Here is a 15,783-nt window from a genome sequence, read left to right as displayed (position 1 = left end):
ATTTTTTCCAGCCGTGTCCTTCACCTGTAACTACACACAGCAGGCTTCAAGCAGATAACAGGTGTGTGACACAAACATACAAGAATGTGAGAGAAAAGTGTTCCCTTATGTGTCTTATGTAAACACATCCTTACAATGACAGTTTGACATATTTGGCCAAACTTAAAAGAGCTGCGCTGGTCTGGATAAGTGGGCGAGGAGTACCCTCTAGTGGGGAATGAGCAATCCTACCCAGCTGTCAGGGATGATGGGTAAGGTAGAAAACTCCTCACAATTTACATGATGTACAACTTGACTTCCTTAGACACACTTTACAATTTATCTCTTTATTTAATCATAGTACAATCTGTCAAACAGATTTAACACAGTATGCATCAATCCCTTGCTTGAGTTTCTCCATTTATTCGTCCTGCCTATGCCATCAACAGTCCATTCCATCTGTGTGTTGAATGTAAAAACACTGTCACATAAAATAGAACAAACTATTTATAACCTAAAATAAATAAATCACTTTAAAACAGACTAATCTCCTAAGAATAGCATTGATTCTGATTGGTGTTTGCCTTCATTACTCTGAACAAAATCAAGAAAAGAAACAGGCCAGCACACTGTCAACGACCAGCCCAAGCAGGAGATGTATACAAGGTGAATAAAGACTAAGAGGACACATGAAAAAATCTTTACTGTATGTACACGTATTTTATACTTATATATAAGTATATATAAGTCATGACGTCCCATATGTGACATGTTTTTGCTAAATTCATCACTATTCAGATACTGTCAGTCTTCAACTCCCTCTTATTCAGGCTACAAGCAGTAGCAGAAAATATTTATATAAACACACCTCATTCCAACAAACTCTTACACATCAAACAAATCTCAGCATAGGTCTGTATTCAACTAGTGTTAGGTGAAACAGCTGCACATGACAAGGCTGAGAATGGCAAAAAGGCAGATCTGTACATGGCTCCTGAAAGAAGGGAAATGAAGATGTAGTTTTTGTCCTTTGCTTCTCTGACTCAGTCCATGACGTTTGGTGCAGTCGTTATTGTTTGATGTGTGGCATTTGACATCTCCATTTCTTCTTTAGAACTTCAGCAAGGAATTAAAAAAAAAAGGCCTAGTGAACGAGAAGCGTGGAGTCTCCTCTCTCACTGATATTGTCTGTAGTCTCCGAATGAGGGGGAGGGCATGGAAGCAGGGGCTGGTTCCTCTGCGAACTGAGGCCCTGGAGGGAGAGAAAAGTCGATTCAGTTAAAATAGGTAAGAAAGAATGGTTATACATAGTATTTAGATTGTAATACAATAATGAAAAGCTGGTATAAATACAAAATAGAGAAAAAATATGGTAAAAAAGTTGGAATTAAAATGACAACAAAATTAAAACATCAAGAATTAATCAGCTTCCATATTCTTTAAAAAAAAAAGTTTTAAAGCTATTTTTTTTTTTAAAGGAATAAATTGGCACATAAATGAGGCACTCTTTAATGACACAAACTTCCAATCTAAACTGTATTACTCACCAGTTGGAAACTGTGAAGAGGCGAACCTAGTGAGCAAGATACCAGCGCCCTCTATCAACGCCAGCAGGATACCTCCCATGGCTGCAGAGCCTACCATGGCTACTGGTCCATCTGCAGAGGGACAGGACATTACACACATGACATCAGCTTAGCAATACACACCGAGAAGGACATCTGCTCTTTGCATCACTTTGTTTGTCGAAAATGCAAAACTTCAGTTATTAGTTTTTTTCCTTTGTGAAGATTGCACAACGTGAACTTCCACAAGTCCAGGTTTAAGTTAGGGGGAGTCCATCTACTGACAGAACGTGACTTGTGTATATGTCCAAGGATTCATCTGAAACAAGTCTAATCCCCTTTATTTTGGTTTCTAGCCCACCAGCTAACAGAATTTGAGGCCCCTTAAACTAGTTTTTTTTTTTTTTTTTTTTTAAATACCCTGAAGGCAGGAGAGTTTTCAAAACACCAGTTTCTGAGTATCTGTGTGGATGTGCAAAACAGAGTGCTTTTTAAATAATGATGTTGTTACTTCAGTTTTTGTATACACATTGTTGCTTTGTGTAAAGAGAGTTCACCATGCATCAAGAAGGGTAAACAATGGGGTATGAGTTTGTTTACATCTGGTCTGCACTGCAAATGCATGCACCAATTTAGAATGAGTAAAGGTTTGTAAATATTTCAGCATCTGGATTGACGAGAAAGTTTCTTTTAAAGGTCATATTGCAAATTTGTACTGTAAACTTCGACAAAAGATTGGCTTTTTCTATAGGAACAAATCCTGCTTTCCTCTGCCCTGTAAGAAAACCCTAGTTGAGGCAACTTTTCGATCAGTGTTTGACCATGGCGACATTTTGTACAGGCATGCTTCAGCTTTCACGTTAAAACCACTTGATACTGTTTTTCACTATACACTGAGATTTATTACCGGTGATAGTTACAATACTCATTACTGCATCGTTTACAATAAGGTGGGATGGACTTCTCTGATTGAGAGGCGTGATTTGCACTCATACCTCTTTATTTATAAAGCGCTTGTTGGGATGCTACCCTCATATTTATCATCCATGCTAGTTTGGTCCTCTGGAGCACAACACACAAGATCCACTAATTGGCTCACTCTCCAGCAGTTTTCCTAGAGTTCATTTTGAGCTGGGAAGATCTGCTTTTGGCCTTTTTGCACCATCTGCGTGGAACTCCCTTCAAAGCACTTTAAAAAATGAATGTACTGGTTTTCTTTTAGTCCTTTTAAATCATTAGTTTTAAACTTTCTAACCTCTGACATTACTTTTTAATTGTTGTCTGTTTTTAATTGACAATCATTCTTTTAAGGTTTTATCTTTTATTTGCTTGTCATGCATTTTAATGTTTCGTGTATATGCTCGACGTCATTGTAAATGAGGGCTTTGCTCTCAATGATTTTCGAGTTTAAATAAAGATAATTATAAATGTATAAATACATTATTTGTAGCTATTTGGTTTGTGTTTTAATGTTGCCAGCACCAAAGAAAAGAACAATGACAGAGTTTCTTTTTTCTAAGGAGGCAATATGACCAATAAAAAAATGCACCTATATGTGTAGATAAAGTTAAAATGTAACAAAATGAGCAGAACAGAGGTAATAACATTGGCATCAGTAATAAAGCCTGTGTGGACTGATGAGTATGGATAATATAATTCTAACTTAGTTTAAGGGAATAAACCAATAATAGAACCCAATAGTTCAGAAGGAATATTGTGCATTATTTAGGTTTTCAGTTTAGTCCTGCATGTAAAGGGTTCAGTATGGTCTAATGATGCCTTCAAGCTCACTCTGTAATTCTGATAATGCAATAGACTTCATTCTAAAACTTATCTTCCATTAACAACAGTGATATCTCTGTTTCCCTTTTGTATGAGGCATGTGTTTGTTTACTGCCAGCTTCTTTAGGGCTTACTCACTTCTCGCAGCGAGGATAGCTCCTGTCATGGCCCCGCTGGTGATCGAGTTCCAAGGATCCTCCTTCCCTCGTACTTTTACTAAACCACAGTCAATCATGGAGAAGAGGCCTCCCCATACTGCAAAGCTCCCTGCAAACCCAAAAAGATCCACATAAGTTCAACAAGAAAGAGTTACGACATTCTTTGAATTTTACTTTTCCCTCACTGTAGATTATTCTTGACTCAGAGTGTATTTCTTCAGTATTAAATACAGCTGTAGAGCTTAACAGTGGCTGTGTTTGTTGTTTCTGATACATTTCCAAAGGAATCTCCTAAGGGTTGCCTAAACAGACTCTGTTATAATGCTGATACCAAATCTGTCCAAATACTGGAGGTCTCAGGATAAAGTTGAGCCAGCATCATTCAGAGTCTCTGGAGCAGAGGTTTTCTGGAGGGCTGACAAACTGAGGTCATACTAACCCTGCCGCATGCTGTCTAGCATTATGCTGACCTCGGTTTCCATCGCCCCTTACTGCTTTTATCAACTATTTATGTGGTTTATTATCATTTTCAGATTATATTCCATGTGCTGAAGCTCCTGCATAGCTCTCCATACAACAATGCAACCTAAAAAAATAAATAATAAAAGTTTGTCATGGCTTACCTCCAAGCTGTGGGGCTCTGGTCTTGATGGCAGTCATGCTACCTTTCATTCTATGGCTCATTCCCTACAAGACACAGGGAAAGAAACACAAATCAATGGACCTCCTTTTCCACTTAGAATATCTATATTTTTATAAAGTCAAAATGACAGATTATGACAATTTAAGACATAAAACTTAGTTCCTGTGTCACTGAAATAAAACAGCAGAGTTTTTTGAGTGTGCTTTACTGTATCTTTTGTATGCTATTTATATTTATATGCCTTTTTTCTTGTCAAAGACGAACAGTAACTACAGAAAAGGTTGTCCATGTGCTGGTGCGATACACGTTATTATGAGACTTTAAAAAACAACACTTAGATAATATTGAAAGCCGTACAGAGGCTATAACCCTTGTTGCACCCTTATTTTTCTTCACATTCTGTATCTCTCTCAAACTGTCCTATTCAATTAAGGCCAAAAGACCCCCAAATTATCTTTAAACATAAAAAAGCCATTTTTGTTTATTCTCTTTAATACTCCAAATAACACAATATGCTTTGACTTTTGCAGTATAACATAAAATATTACTGGATGTGAAACATGGACATTATGACAAATGGGAATCGAAGCACCTTGCCTATAGTAGAACTTTTTATTGTTTATCAGAAAGAAAAACTGCCCTTTTTTTAAGGTATTACAATGTATCCAATAAAATTCTGCTCAACTGATTTTGTTTATTATCATGTGGAAGTAAGTTGGAGGTTCAAAAACCCTTTGGCTGCCAAACGACATCAAAAAATGTGTCAAGAATGTGTCAATTATTTTTATTTAAGTAAAGAAATACAGCTAGAAGTAGTGTTATCCCACATGACTGAACTTACTGAGGGTGCATTTCTGAAGCCTTTCACTGCCTGGAATATCCCTCCACCAATCGCTCCCATGGTGAAGGCTCCCCCACAATCGTCCACAATCCTCCAGGGGCTGAAAATATAATCCCATAGTTAAATTTGACATGGTCATCATCATATACATATTGGTAGAATTTATATGTGCCAGGGAATGGATCATTAGTGCGGAGTGGAGCCACAGGTAGAGGTTTAGGGAGATGTTATGTGATAAAAGCACGTACATGACTGATCTGTCAACTTTTTTGAAGGCTATCATAACATAAGAGGAACTTTGGCATACATAAAATCAACAAGAGTCAGTATGACCTTGCATACTTGTCTGAAGACTTCAACTCTTTACACAGATATTCAAGTGGAAAATTTAATTAATGAGAATGATTTATTTCAAAAAGATATTTATTACAGCAAAACTCTCAGCAAATGTATTACGCACATTACACCTATTTTAAAATCTTTACATTGGCTGCTTGTTGCTTTTCATATTGATTTTAAAATTATTTTACTAGTTTATACGGCACTGCATGGCCTTGCACCAGACTACATATCAGAGATGCTTTTAGTGTATAAACCAGGAAGGCCTCTCAGATCCTCAGGCCCCTCTCTTTTAACTGTTCCTAAGAGCAGAACAAAAACATTTAGTGACGCTGCTTTCAGCCACTACGCTCCTAAAACTATGGAACAGCCTGCCGGAGGATCTGAGAGGAGCTGACAGAGATATTGAGACTTTTAAACATAAACTAAAAACGTATTTATTCAGTCTGGCTTTTAGGTAGGTATTAACAATTGTATTACTCACCTTTTACTGTATAATATTGATTTAAATATTGCTTTATTATTTTAGTAATTGTAACTGTTATCTTATTCTATTTTCATTTACTTATTTTAATTTATCTGCTCAGTTTTATTGATATTTATAGCCTTAGTTTTATTTTAAACTCTTATCCTTACCCTTTTTAAATCTAAGATAAGATACTCTTTTATTCATCCCACAACGGGGAAATTCACAGTTACAGCAGCAAACAAGAAGGTGTACAGTGCAAAAATTCCAACAAAAATATATATAGAAAAATAAATAAATAAATGTATATAATCCATTTATTTTAACTATTTATATTCTTAATTTTGATACTTTAACTTATTTTAATTACACACATTTTATTGTTGGTGTGCATTGGTCTCTATTTTATTTTACATTATCTTCATTTTATTTTGTATTGTTATTATTACTATTACTTTCCCCTAATATGTCTTCCCATTGTTTTATTTCTGCTTCTTTCTTGTTTTTCTATCGCTGTAACGCACTTTGTGTTGCATTTGATTTGTATGAAAGGTGCTATACAAATAAAGCTTGATTGATTGATTGATTAAGTGTATCTCTATATACTAAATTCATGATGTACTATTACACTATGTACCCGCTGATCTGCTAAACAAACATGTTTCTGACAGTCACATTACATGACACCAGACGAAGGATACATGTGTGATACATACTACACACACATCCTATATTCGTCGTCGTAAATGTAAATTAGAGTCAGTTTTCTAATAAAATAGGCTCATCTCTGTGGAGGTATATCGGATATTGTGCAATCATCCGGCTGCCCCCCAACAGATAACGCTAGCAGACAGGTTGCTAACTTGGCTAGCATACCAACAGGCTAAAGAAAACATGATTTACTGAACTAACCTCCAACTAACTGTAAGAGATGCGCTACTCTTTCACCTGAGATCATCTAATAACATGTACAGACTCAATTATATGAGAAAGTGAAGTAGATGTCAAGACATGTGAGGAAGTAAACCGACAAGGTCACTAGCAACGTGATGTAGCAGAGATGGTTCGATGCTAGTGCAAAATGCCGTTACTACTCCATGTAACGTTAGCATGTAAGCTAACGCAAGGTAACCAGCCGGGTTTTGGATATTTCAGGTTATGTCACATGTTGAAACACTTAAATACTTATACACGGTTGTGGCAGTGGGGTATGTAAACGTAGTTACCGAAAGGGCTTAGCTCAACACGGGTTTAAAATATAAGTTATTAGTAGAAAGACTCACCATGGTTCTCTGGCATATTCCTCCATTTTGTTCTAATACTGTTCCCTCTGACGCAACGACTATCGACAACCTGACGACACAACGTGACATCCTCCTGAAGCGCGTGCCATGTGTTTTTAAAGACAGGGGGGGGGGGGGGGGGTAGGGCTTCAGTGAAAGAGATAATAGTATAGCAAAAGATATGGTAATAAATTGTTATTCTGGTAAACAAGGCTGCATAAATTATTTCTTCTTCACACGTTGTTCTGTTGAACTGTATGTTTTCGCGTTTTATAAATATTTTTGAGACTTCTGGGACTCCGTACTCAGCCACTGCTCTGTCTGTTGACAGTTGATCATGCTGACCATTATCAATCTCCCCTAGAGGCAGGGGTGTCGCCGGGAATGCTGCCACCCCCTGAAAAGATATCTCAGTGGGCCCTATTTTATACAGTCTATGAGTGGGCCCCATCACCACAGCTAACCCTACAAAATATAACATTGCTGCTATAATACTGGTTTATTTGCATTATTCAAAATTATATATTTAAAACTATCCTGGTTAACTGACTCAAATCTAAGCTGCATATCAATCTTTTTTTTTCTTTTTTTTTTTTTTTACAAATTCTCCAAATGTAACTGCACAATATTGACCTTCAGACTGTAAACTGTAAACAAGATTATTTGAAGCCAAGTGACTTGTTGAATAACAACAAGGGTGCATTATTTGGTATAATCTAACCTCATGAAGTAAAATAAAACTCTGAAAAAACCTGCAGTTTACTTTCACTCAGATTCAGGCACACTAGCTGCGATGAAAATGTGACAATTCCCCACTTTAGGCATGAGACGCCATCTCACGGAGCCGGTAAGAAATTCCAGAAAGGAATTCTGAATGTTTGTTTATTTATTCAGATAGTTTTGGTTAATTTATTGCAGTTATAAAAAAACAAAAGAAAAGCGTGGTAGAAAACACATTTTATTTCAGGCCCATTAAGGGCCCCCCTCCCCACTTGGGCCCTAAGTAGTCAGTCCCACTTTTCCTCCCACTACGACGCCCCTGCCTAGAGGTGCATTCAAACAAGTGGCAATGAAGTTTACACTGTTGCATGTTTATTTACCAAACAAGCACATATCTAAACAGAACTTAAAGAGTAGCCCAATTTACAAGAAGAGAAAAGAGAGGAAGAAAGAAAGGTAACTAAAGAGACAGACTATAGTTATACAGCACATTTGAATTCAGAAAAAAACACTGTTTGATGCAAACAAGCAGCTCTTGTGGTGTTTTAGTGTTTAACCAAATGTAGACACAACAGCCCCACCTAAGGTCCATCACAACTGTCTCTACTTTTAACACAAAACTAAAAACATATTCATTTTATGTACTGAGACCAGAGGGACCAAGAAAGTAAGACAATTATAAAAGGAGAGAAATAATAAAAAGGGGCGACAAGCAGTAAAAAGGAATAAAGCACTAAAAGAGGGGTCAAAGCAATAAGGTGAAATAAAAGCAATACAGGGATAAAATCATCAATATAGATAAAGCATTTAAGGATAAATGGGATGAAATAAATGTAAATAGAATAGATGAAAGCTAAGAAGCTAAAAGACAATAACAAAAGGTAAAGACATAAAAAGAGACAAAAGCAGTAAAATAAATAAATCAAGATGAATAAAAGCCATAAAGGCAGTAAATGAGATATTAAGAGAGTAAAACAATTAAAGGAAAATAAGATGAGATAAAAATCAAAGTGATGACAAAGGCAGTAAGAAGACGTCATCACATAAAAACAAGTCTATAAAAGTGAGTTTTAAGGACGGATTTAAAAGATGCTACAGATTCTAGTCCCCATAATTGTACTGCTATGTGAACTATTGGTTTGATTCTTGTCCCGATGCAACCTTTGTGCTTGGGCAGTGAATCTAATTTAACCAATTAGAGCCCCAGCACGAGACAGTGATGTGCAGAGGCAGCAACTACACCATTACAGAGCTCAAGAAATGATGATAATAAAGGCAAAAGAATATGCTTATTCCTGCAACTTGGAAAGATATGGGGAACAAAGATTAATCTAGAAACCCATTTGGTGCAACACAGGAAGTGACTGGTTATACATTTTGTTTCACAAGAGCATGACATAACTCATATTAGATCAAATCAATTTTAGACAGAAGACATTAAAAAAAAAATTGGGATCCAGTTGTTCGTCATGTTTTGATACATCATGTGATTGTGAATTAAAAACACTGACAACAGTTCAGCTCCAATGTCCTGCACATTGAGAGTTTTAGCTATATCATTACTTTTATTAAATGAGCTGATATGCTGCTTTTATGTTGGATTTTCCTAGATAAACTTATTTTGAATCCGATTGCTGTACAGCAAATCGTGTCAACTGAATGGTCCAGTGAAAGGGTGGCAAGGTGGGGAGGCATTGCTCATTTTTGCCCCATGGGCTTCCTAAAATGTTAAAACAGCCATTACCTAAAGAAGAGGACACAACTGTATTCCTGATTACTTGATGTTAATATCACAAAAAAAATGGAAACGTAAAAGTATTGAGTAACTTTCTTCATATAAATGCTTAACATGTTCCCTTTATGACCCTTTTTGGCAACAAACACCCTATAATCTCAACATTTTCATTCCTTCCCTCCTCTTTTTCCTCCATCTGAGACCAGTTCTATTGGTCAGGGCTGTAGCTTCAGCTGAGAGACAGACCACTGGCCTACAGCCCGTTATTAGGAACAAGAAAGGAATGAATTGCAGAGCTAGCTTTCATTGAGAAATGCCCAAATATAGGCATTTCATGGATGCAGAGGCTGAGGCAGGGAGATGGAGATATAAACTGGCCTGCTGTTCTTCTTTCTCTGGTGAACACACAGGAGGATGAAGGTGGGTATACGATAGATGACTTCTGCTGTTGACAGGATCTTTAAACATGTAATATATAGAGTTACAGATATCACAATGCTCTTGATTATTGGTTGCAGAAGCTCATGGGTTCATGGGTGGTATTAGTAAAAAGCTTTAAATGAAGTTAAAGACATTATTTATGATGCAGGTTATGCATACACATCAATATTTGTCTCTAGATATTGTTTGTAACTCCCCAGCAACAGCTCAACCTGAAGTTGGGAATTATTACTAACAGTGTACATTTGTATGTGATAAAAGACAGCTCAACCAGTATTGATACATAAATACATTCATTTATATTTCAAAAATACTTTTGTAATTACTTTGACATTTACTGTACACATTCTGCTTAATGATATAGCCGGTCATAACATTACACTTGTGACTTGTTGCAAACATACCAGCATCTTTATTGAAGACATACAGGCTCTGTAAGAAAGGCATGTGTAATCAGATATGACAGCGAATCTTTCATTACACAATACACATGTGAGTGCCACTCTGATTTTTCTTCTTAGTTTTATCACATTAAACTCTTTAGAAATGACATTCACATAAACAGGAGGGTTGATATAAGCCATTAATGTCTTTTTCACATCCCCTTAAGGTTAAGATATGTGGATGTGTTACATTACAAGTTATGTAAGGTATTCAAACAAGCAGGCTAGAATGATCCTGTACAGAATTAATCTTCATCTTGATTGGCAGCCGTTTGCACTTCCTGGTTTGAAAGCACATTATGTCATTATTTCCATGCTAAGACTCTGTCGTCATGCTCCAGGATTCCACTGGGCTGCTGTCCAATCCTTTAAACCCTGCCTGAGATGTTTGAGATTTGGCAATTAGACACACTTTCAAAGACCACCTTGACCTTTCCTTTTTTTTTAAACACAGATTTCTTCAGTCAGGCCGCCATGTTTGTTAATTCCCTGATATTTCCGCCATTTCAGAATTCCCAGTTTGAGAAGTTTACGACTAAGGCGGATTTCTTCGCCACCAATAAATAAATGGTCAAATTCATGATAGACTTTTTATATTAGAATTTTATAGAGTTATATGAACCTCTTATTAAGCTCATCGCACACTCCCGCCTCGCTCACATTCAGATGCATACACAAGCCAGTTATATGATTGGCTCCATATTATCTAGTGCAAATAACCAGCAAAGCGTCAATATGGTCTTAAGACAAACAATCACTGCAGACAGCTAATAGAGAGAGCCCTGCGTCACTCCTTCTCCACATAGTCTTTTTGGTCCAGTGTTTCAGGGAGAACTCATAGTGAGGGCTAGTCATCCACCCGATGGACATCTCATGTTTTGCTTGCATCTGTCCCACAGTTCAGTTCTTCTGAATTTGGGGGAATGTAGAGTTTATGTCCTTGAAAACCTTAGGTGAGATGTCTGTTCTCCCTCTCATTTTGTTTCACTTTTCATTCCGACGGGAAATATTACTGCAACCACTTTGGCACCGGCACCTGTGGAGAGAAAATACAATGTTAGTAAGTTAGAACGTAAAGCAGAGTTAAATATGTACACACAAACCTTACAAACCTTCTTGAGTGCTGTATGGTCGCTTCCTCTGATGGAGGCGAGCAATTGGTCCCTTGAGTTCTTACTACCCCCTGGACTTTTCCCATCCAGCTTCCTCTGCGACACCGGAGTCAGAGAATTCCTCAGAGAGTCTACCTCTAGCATAAGAGGAGGCGGAGGTGGCGGTCCAACCCCAGGAGGAGGTGGAGGTGGTGGTGGTGGTCCTGAACCTCCAGCTCCTCGTTTAGGAGTCAGCTTTGGAGATGGCATAGGGGAAGGCATTGGCGAAGGTTTGGGGGAAGCTTTTGGCGAGTTTCTCAGAGATCCTCCACCACTGCCACCGCCTGTTTTGGGTACATCCAGTGTCCCTGCCTTCTTTTCCCCATTGGCCTGGGCCTGCTTCTGCTCCTGCAGGCGCTTCTGCCTCTGCCGGTCCATGTTTCGACTCAGGATGTTTGTCATGGTCATCCTGGGTCCTGCTAACTCAAAGTGGTAGCCCAGTTTGAGCATGGTGGTGTTGTCCTTCAGGATCTTTGTCATCTCCATCTCGGTCTTCCCCCCACAGATGTGCCGCTGGTTTTGGAAGCGAAGCTCGGTCAGTGTTGAGTTGCGCTGCAGTGCCTGGATTATAGCCAGGATGCCCTTGCCAGTGAGGTGGTTGGAGTCGACGTTGATGCTAGTGATGGTCTTGTTGGCGCGTAGAGTTCCTGCGATGGCGTACGCTACATGGTCATCCGCGCGGCAGTTAGCCAAAGCAAACTGCTTGATGTGAGTGTTTTTGTGCAAAGCCTCTGCAAACTCGATGAGGGTCTTCGTCTTGATGACCTCAGAGTTGTTGACGTTGAGCTCAGTGAGGGAGGGGTCATTGCTCCGAACTTGCTCCATCAGCTCATCAAACATGCTTGAGTCTTCATCCTCCTCTTCTTCCTCTTTGGCCTTGCTGTTCGGGCTGTTTTTGGCCACACAGTTGCCAAGTTTCTCAGTTTCTGCAGCCTTTCCTTTACGATCCTCTTTGTCTTTCTTCTCCTCTTCTTTCTTCTCTTTCTCTTTCACATGGTCGCTGTGGTTAACCAGCTCTTCTTGATCTGTCCTTTTCTCTGCCCTGTCATTCTTCACCTGCACTTCACCTCTCTCTGACGCTTGTCGCTCAAGTTTGACATCAGTGTTAGTTTTCTCTTCTGCTTTTTTCTCCTCTGCTTTGGGCTTCCTCTCCTCTGATTTGCTCTCTGGAGCTGGAGTTTCTTGCACTTTGCTCTGCTTCTCCAACATCTTAGAAACTAACCCTTGTGTTCTGACATTCTCTGGTTTCCTCTCCTTTTCCTTGCCTGACTCCTTTTCTTGTTTTTCTCGCAGCTTTGAGATAATATCTTTGGTTTTGCTGTCATCTTTTCTCCTGTAGTCGTCTCTCTTCTCCTTCTCTTTACCATCCTCCTTCTTCTCCTGTAACTTAGAGATCATATCCTTCATTTTGCTACCTCCACTCTCTCTGTTTTCTCTCCTGTCTCTTACCTTATTGTCCTCAAGTTTCTCTTTGGTCTCCTCTTTTGCATCGCTCTCCTTGCCATCCTGCTTTCTGTATCTCCCTGAAAGTCGACTTTGCTCCACTTTGGAACTTTCAAGACCTCTGCTGTTCCTGTCTTCTACCTTTGCATCTCTTTCACTGGAGACACTACCTTGTTGTCGTAACCCTACTTTCACGTCATCGTTCCCCTCCTGGCTCAGGCCCATCTTTCTCAGATATTCCTGCTTCCGGCTCTCCTTCTTTGGCTCCCCCTGGAGAAAAAGAATATGATATAATTATGATATAATTACAAAGGGGCAATACACTTAAGTAGTATTGTTTTGTGAAAATACATTAAAACATTTTAGGATTCCTTGAACTAGAGAGATTCAAAGACTGTAGTGTCCTAAACAAAGATGTGTCACTGCAGATACAAAACAAGGCTGTCATTCTGCAGAAATATAGGTCTGTAATGTCTTATAATTAAAATATTTCATTGGTTGCACAGTACAGTTGTAGTTATATATATACAGCACTGAATTTATACATATGTATTGTATGTAAAGTCATATAACAGCACACATTCAAATTTTGTGTTCCCTTCCTGTCAAACAGTCCCTCGCCCATCTCATCACTGTAAACACACACACACCCTCCCTGTCACTATAAGGCATGCATGTGTTTACACTCAGCTAAAGCACAAGGAACCTTTTTTGTTTCTTTACAGAGCAGGGATACATTTGCACGGAGCAGCCTTTGCAAAGTGTTTGATTTGTGAGTCTCCATCTGTTTTGCTGAGCGAGGCCGCGGCCCTGGCAGATGCATCCTTAAAAGGCAGTGAGCGTAGGAGCAATCAACCAAGGAATTCCATCAGGCCGGGATTAAGAAGCTCTGCAGGGCCGCCGCTTCATGGACTCAAGTGTCTCTCCTTTAAACACACACTGCAAGAAATCTAGCTCCCTGACCGATCTGTTCCACAATGTCACGAGAACATATTCAAAAGACTTGTTTTGCTTCTCTGCTACTGTGAAGAATAGCACGAGTGGACGAGGATGTAAGGAAAGCTGATAGAGAAAACCATATACGTCCTAGCACAAAAGCCAACTTTACACTTTTTATGAGCTGATAGACCCAGGGTCTGTTAAGTCCAGTTGGTGGCTTGCATCAGGCTAAATTAAAAGTTATAATTAGAATATCACTTGGACAGTGGATGTCACAAAATTCTGTAATCAATACATTTTTCTTCACATCATCACCATTCTAGAGGTAATTATCGTCAAAACTGCTCAAATGTTTAAAGAAAAACTTGGTCTTAAAATACACGGGTGTGTCTCTTTAGTCAAAGTGCACTCAACAGGATAAAGAAGTAAGTCAAAGCCTGCACAAACCTCAAATGACTGTTCCCTCTGACTGAGCCTCTTTTTGGGATCACTCGCCCCTTTGCCGTCCAGTTTAGCATCCCGGGCGTTGTTGGTCATGGATGGCTGTGAATGCTGTCTCTCCCCTTGGTCCACGATTTTACCGTCCTCTGGATTAAGGTCTGGCACTTTCATCATGTCCTTCTCCAGCTCCTCCACCTCCTCAGGGGAGAGGGTGGACAGCAGGTTATCCAGGTCTGGGTCCTCACTGACTTGACGTCCCGTGCGGGTCAGGCCTCTCACCTTTCTCCTGGACATGGTTGCTTCAAAAGAATCTAGTGTGAATAGCAGTAAAGCAGCTTCTTTTGAGGTGCTGTTGATGTTAGCAGAGTACTAACCTTTATTTTTGAATCTTATTGTTCTGTGGCTCTTTTCTTATGATTAGAAGTTGAATATTCCCATAGGTCAAAGCTGGAGTCCTGCTGTCCTGTCATGCTCCACTCACCAAAAAGCCACCAGAGGCATCAATCCTGTTGCAAAGAGGCTGGACTAACAGTCCTGTGAAGAGGGGGGTACCAGTGATGAACTGCAAGAGCATCGCATCATCAAAGTGGACTGTGAGGCTGGGACATTCTTTGAAATCCTCTGAAAGTGCATGTCCATATTTAGTTCAGGGTACACACTCCTTTAAAGGCAATGGGAAGGGCTGAAGTTTACAGAGATGCCAGAGCAGAGTTACACAGACTTCCTATTACACAATTAAAGATCATATTAAAACCAGTTCCTGAAATTTGTTTACAAGTGTGTTGCTGATAGTTATGCTTGTTGAAAAAAACTATTTGAGAACAATTAAAAGGCGTGTTTAAAACGGTAGAGTCACATTGGTTTAAGCCTACAGCTTTATCGCTTGGCAAGTTTCTGTTGTATTTTCTATTGTGCTGTTATCATTAGTGTAACTCTTATTCATGTCATGTTGTGCCTCTGTATAGGGTGTCATTTTTCAGTTTCCAAAAAAATGTAAATGTCATGCCACAGTCTATCTGATGACAGTATTTAAATCAGTTCTGCCAAACAGCTGAACATTTAAAACACTGTTTGGAGGTTAATGTGGACATCTAGTGGCCAAAGTTATGTTGACACTGACCAATTTTCTAAAGTACATTAAATTAAATTCCTGGGAAACAAAAGATATAGCAGACAGTTTTATTTTACATTCCAAAGTTAAATTTTATGTCAATAGAAATAAAAAAAAACTTTTCACCCAATTTATATTACAATGTCATACAATCCATATGACAAGACAAAACAGCCATTACCAAGGAAATTATTTTGCCAACAGATCAGGTCAGTTTCTTTAACACACTCATGGAGTTGGTTTAGAAGCACAAATAAACAGGAACATCATAGCAAATGTTTTGAAACTACAAATAAAAGCAAC

General features: G+C 38.8%; 2 protein-coding genes across 2 annotated transcripts; both read right to left on the bottom strand.

The window, feature by feature from the left end:
• Positions 1-310: 310 nt before the first annotated feature.
• Positions 311-7,188, bottom strand: timm17a (translocase of inner mitochondrial membrane 17 homolog A (yeast)). Its single transcript, XM_034691472.1, has 6 exons — positions 7,057-7,188; positions 4,969-5,068; positions 4,108-4,171; positions 3,465-3,593; positions 1,527-1,637; positions 311-1,231 (listed from the first exon to the last, which is right to left on the bottom strand). The coding sequence occupies exons 1-6, from the start codon at positions 7,080-7,082 to the stop codon at positions 1,155-1,157; spliced, it is 507 nt and encodes a 168-aa protein (XP_034547363.1). The 5' UTR covers positions 7,083-7,188; the 3' UTR covers positions 311-1,154.
• Positions 7,189-10,337: 3,149 nt separating this feature from the next.
• On the bottom strand, positions 10,338-14,951 carry lmod1b (leiomodin 1b (smooth muscle)). The gene is made up of 4 exons (XM_034684350.1): positions 14,744-14,951; positions 14,376-14,668; positions 11,508-13,259; positions 10,338-11,431 (listed from the first exon to the last, which is right to left on the bottom strand). The coding sequence occupies exons 2-4, from the start codon at positions 14,661-14,663 to the stop codon at positions 11,405-11,407; spliced, it is 2,067 nt and encodes a 688-aa protein (XP_034540241.1). The 5' UTR covers positions 14,664-14,668; positions 14,744-14,951; the 3' UTR covers positions 10,338-11,404.
• Between the last annotated feature and the right edge of the window lie 832 nt (positions 14,952-15,783).

This window comes from Notolabrus celidotus, chromosome 1 (genome assembly GCF_009762535.1).
Source record: "Notolabrus celidotus isolate fNotCel1 chromosome 1, fNotCel1.pri, whole genome shotgun sequence".
In the NCBI taxonomy this organism is placed as follows: Eukaryota; Metazoa; Chordata; class Actinopteri; order Labriformes; family Labridae; genus Notolabrus; species Notolabrus celidotus.
This window is presented reverse-complemented; position numbering and strand designations above follow the sequence as displayed.